This window comes from Limulus polyphemus, unplaced genomic scaffold (assembly GCF_000517525.1).
Source record: "Limulus polyphemus unplaced genomic scaffold, Limulus_polyphemus-2.1.2 Scaffold3297, whole genome shotgun sequence".
NCBI lineage: Eukaryota > Metazoa > Arthropoda > Merostomata > Xiphosura > Limulidae > Limulus > Limulus polyphemus.
Window position 1 is genome coordinate 33837 of NW_013668907.1, and position 5414 is coordinate 39250.

General features: G+C 34.1%; 1 protein-coding gene across 1 annotated transcript in view; it reads left to right on the plus strand.

Annotated features, from left to right (window-relative positions):
- Positions 1-5414, plus strand: part of LOC106469092 (50 kDa hatching enzyme-like) — a gene marked incomplete at its 3' end in the record, with an annotated part of 37550 nt that overhangs the window by 6465 nt on the left and 25671 nt on the right. Inside the window, exon 2 of the mRNA XM_022397507.1 lies at positions 1883-2006. Coding sequence (XP_022253215.1) covers positions 1883-2006 — 124 coding nt within the window. The remainder of the gene's footprint in view (positions 1-1882; positions 2007-5414) is intronic.

The following is a 5414-nucleotide window of genomic DNA, read 5'->3' on the forward strand; positions in this document are numbered from 1 at the left end:
AAACACGGGGGTGCTTAACTTTTTTCCAGGTGTATATGTTTATATATATGTCATTACAGCATACATGAAAATACATGATTTGTCACCTACATGTTCCTAGGTGCTGAGGAGGTTTGCCTAGAAACAAAAATAGTGTTGCTATTGTTATTTTCGACTTTGAAATTTGCGAAATACATTTGTTTACGTGTTACCAAGAGTAATATTATTGAAAACAACTAAAAACACGTTAATTTCAAAGAGAAAATTCTCACGTTTAAACTTATCAGAAGCTAATCTTAAAATAAAGTTTAATAATCGATTCTTCTTGCTGACAGTATAATCTTCACATAAAAGGCTAAATTCGTAATTTTATTGAAAGTAATAATCCCACTGTTTCGATCCTGTTAAGCTAGCGTAGTTACACAATAGTTCTCATGATGTTTGAAGTTATACTCAGCTACATTTCCAACATGATTTTCCTGGTTTAAAACGTTCGAGGTAACCATTGCCAAATTCAGTGACAAGAGGGCTGTTTTAAAGGTCTAACGATTACGTAAAGCTAGTTACGCAAGCCTAATAGAAACAAGTTAGAGCAGCCACAATGAAACTGTAAATATTAATAGTATACTGGACATAATTTATACTATAATATCAAATATTAGATAAAATATTATATAATATCAAGTATTAGATATAATATTATGCAATATCAAATATTAGATATAATACTATGTAATATCAAACATTAGATATGAAGTTCCATGTTGTGCATTCTAAACGCATTCAGTTAACAATTAACGAACTGTTGTTAGAATAGCAAACTTGGTCCTGGAGAAAAAACTCGTTGCTCCAGTTTTAATTGGGCTAGGTTCATCTAGATCCAAATTATCACATCCTGATAGGATTATCACAATGCTGTTATTTTTCAAAGTTACTCATGTGTTAATATTATTGGTTTACGGAGAAGGTATTATGACTATACGTGTTATTCAAGCCACAACAGATGTTGTTTCAACCTTACATGTCTATTTATTTAGGATAAACACAGGGTAGAAGTTTACACTCAAATAGCGTGGATTCCACAAATGAATTTATGAGTAAGGTGTATACGACTCATATAATCAAGTACATTTTGAATAACAGGATGAACTAATGGCACAATTAATATATATGACTTTCGATAATTTAATCACAAGCATTAATGTAGCAAGAGAAAGTTGAAAATTACTCTGTTGTTGCACAAATACTAGGATCATTTTGTAGTTTTGCAGAATAACGAACTAGCACAAACATATTAAATAGAGAAAAGAAAAAGGAATGAGCAAATTAAAGTTAACAACTTGCTGATCTGTTCATTGTTGCCGTACTTTCAAACACCTTCCAACGTTATCAAAACTATGGAACGTAGTATTAGTTACTGCCACGATTTAAAAAAAAAAGACTGGCAGCAAAACACTGCACCTGAAATATATATTGTTTTATCAGAGTAAGCTTAGTGTATTTAACTTGGTCGCTGTTAAGCATAAAACTACACAATGAGCTATTTGTGCTCCGCTCACAACGGGTATCGAAAACAGTTTTAGGGCGTCGTAAGTATGCTGGCTTACTGCTGATGGGGCTAATGTATTCGTAATAATAATCTTCAGTATAGCATATATGTACTGATATATCATAATATTGTCATTACAAACTTCGGGTACAGAGTTTATAGCGTACTCTATCCAGTCTTTTCTGTTTGTTTTGTTTTGTTTGTTTGAATTTATGCGCAAAGCTACACAATGGGCTATCTGTGCTCTGCCCACCACGTTGTAAGCCCGCAGGTATACCGCTGTGCCACTGGGTGGGCCAGTCTTTACTGTGTATATAGATAGATTTTAAGAGTTTTTTTCTATTTCTTCGACAGATGTATCTAAACCACTACGGGTATATGAACGAGACAAGCTCTAAGTCTTCTTCCCTAATTGATTATGGTTCTCTGACGATTGCCATCAAAGACTTTCAGAGGTTCGCAGGTTTAAATGAAACAGGTAGGTGTTATTGATGTGGGACAATATGTTGGATTTATATGACTGAAATGTTGTTGAAAATCAAAGAGGGTATTTAGTAATATTCCTAGTAAATATTTACTGTGTAGTTGCAATTAGTACTGATCTGTAAAATGTTTTAAAGTCTGTTACATGAATATAAGCAACAACAGTGACGTGTGAGCGATAACATGCAATAAAAGACATATTTATGGTATCATTCAGTAAAACCTTCAAAATGTTAGATAACACTCTGGGGTAGTTCGTGTTGAATTCGTTAGTCGATGTGACTACTAAGTGTAAAATAAACAATTTATACGTTCATCCACTTTGTTGTCTAAGCTGGGTGGATCGAAGCTTGTAGTCTTACTCTTGACCAAACACACATAAAGATTTATTTATTTTTCTACATGTAGAGAAAGTTCTAGAATTCTGTGAAACCTCCGCCACGTTCAAGGCCGAGGTAAACGTCATTCTTTTCCTATACCTTTTCTTCTTAGATGTCAGTTTACGACAGTACTGTTCAACCAGAAAATTATGTGAGACTCTAAGCGCATGCGCCGTCACTCTTAGCAAGTCATGGTACGTAATGCTTTGTGTTGTATTTACCTTTATCTCTTTGATCAAAGACGTTTGTAACAAGAGATGGAATGATGTTTCAAGAAAAAATAAATTGAGTGTTTGAGCAACAAGGCAATGTAAATAACTACATTACCTAGTGAATTAGTTTCAAAACTAAGAACCGTTAGGCTTATCTTCAGTAGCACTGAGTCTGGAGACAGGCCAAAAGAAGAAACGAAATGTCCTTGTATACATTACAACTTGTTTGATAATATATTCTTCCTCTTTATGCTACACGATGACCTATCTGCCCTTCGCCCACCTCAAGGAATCAAATCCCGGACTTATAGCGTTGTAAGTCCGTAAACTTACCGCTGGCTTACCGTGGAACTTATGATTTATAATCGTTAATCAGAAATTAACTTAATCTTAACATTTTAGAGACAATTATTCTTTGACATTAAAAGGACATCTATATTTTACAAATTTCTCTAATATAAAATGCTGATAATTCAGTCCATTTTTAGTAAATTACAGTTGAAAAAAATGTTAATTTTCATAACAACATACTTTACAAATTTAACCTTGAGTATAACAATGATTTTATAGAGCTCAATGTCTATTTTTATTATCTTACTATAAATCTAATTTTACCTATTTGTAAAGGAAGTGATTTGTCGGTAGCAACTCCCAAGACTGTCGGTTTTTTTTCCAGATAAAACCGGTTATAACATACTTTGTTTGAAAGTGGAAGAACGATATATTGTTTTTCATGTAATATTTTCCAGCTGCTGTTTTTTTTTTCACTCATATCTACAGTTTAAAATCACATTAAATGTTCTTATTGTTACAGCCCCCAGTAGCACAACGGTATGTCTGCCGACTTACAACGCTAGAATCCGGGTTTCGATACCCATGGTGGGCAGAGCACAGATAGCCCATTGTGTAGCTTTGTGCTTAATTACAAACAAACTTATTGTCAAAAATTATAGTTTATCTATATTTTCCGCAACCAAAGTTTTATAAACAAACGGGCCTAATCCTAAGGGTTCTTAGATAATTTCATTAAACTTGCTAATATTTTTACCATTGTACATGTACTTGACTTGTGTCACTTTTCCAGACCGAATTCTTTCTTGATTTTGTTACATACTCTTTCCTAACACTCGTGAACAGTTTTTGCCACTGGCCTTCGTGTACTTGGATCCTTACCTGTAACAAATGCTGCATTTTGCTGATCATGGCTAAGGTACGACTTGATACAAGCATCTTTTTTGGATGGTCCTAGTTCCTCACGTTGTTCCATATTCCTTTGTTTTCTAATGCCATTAATAAAAAAAGTGACATCCACGTTTTGAAAATTCTAATTTCCTGATCTAAAAACATCTTTATGATTTGAGTATATGAATATTTGGCATCGGAAAGCGCTGTTACATACCCTTGTTATAAGCGATCAATTTTTGGTGGCATCATATAACCTATGTAAGCTAAACGAGGTCTAGATTTAGTTCCAATGCCTTCTGTTCACTTGGGACTTTATATGGGCTGTAGTTGTTTCGTGACTTGCTGATTTGCTTATTCAGAATTTTTTTATATATAACTTACTCAACCCTATACTGTTAGACTACTCTGATATAATACTTTTTTAATTTGATTTTTCCAAACACACGGTACAAAATTTTTGTATGAAATCGTGAACTATTAATGTACTTATGTAGTTCTTAATAAATAAATGACCTACACATCTGGTTATATGTATATAATCTGTTCCTATTACTGTCATACCTACCCTTAAAAATCTGGTCATATGTATATAATCTGTTCCTATTACTGTCATACCTACCCTTAAAAATCTCGATATATGTATATAATCTGTTCCTATTACTGTCATACCTACCCTTAAAAATCTGGTTATATGTATATAATCTATTCCTATTACTCTCATACCTACCCTTAAAAATCTGGTTATATGTATATAATCTATTCCTATTACTCTCATACCTACCCTTAAAAATCTGGTTATATGTATATAATCTATTCCTATTACTCTCATACCTACCCTTAAAAATCCGGTTATATGTATGTTACGACAGTGGTAGTCACTTGACGAGTATTCTAGAAGATTCGCTAGTGTGTTACGTGACGAATATTCTAGAAGATTCGCTAGTGTATTGCGACAGCGGGAGTCAATTGACGCTGGTAGCACGTGTTGAGAGTCTTAGAAGTTTCTAGAACAGGCAGTATTATCGTATATAAGTGCGCTAGACAGTGAGAGAGACAGACGGAGTCGTAGCAGTAGTGGAGACAGAGACGGAGTCGAAGCAGTAGTGGAGACAGAGACGGAATCGAAGCAGTAGTGGAGACAGAGACGTAGCGGAGACGAAGCAGGCAGAGAGAAAGAAAGACAGCGATTACGGTCAGCGGGAACTGAGGATAGCAGACACAGAGATCGGAACTATAGTTTGTGGGGACAGACAATTAAGTCTAAGCGGGATAGAAAGTGAGTGAATTGTTGTGAACTATAGTGTGTGTAACTGTGAAAATTAAGTACATTGCAAAGTTGTATTGAGGAAGAATAAACAAGTTTTATAAAGAAAAGACTTGTATCTTAGAAGAATTGACAAACAAACATACAGAGACGTAACAAATTCGTGTCAGAAGTGGGATAAAAAATAAAAATAAAAAAAGAAGATGGAAACGATGAGGCGGAAAATCAAACTACAGCTTAGCAGATTTGATGGCAGCAATACAAGAACAGCAAAAGAAACAAGAAGAACGAGAAAAGAAATTACAGCAGTTGTTGGAGGAAAAAGAAAATAAACAAGAAGAACGAGAAAGGAAACAAGAATA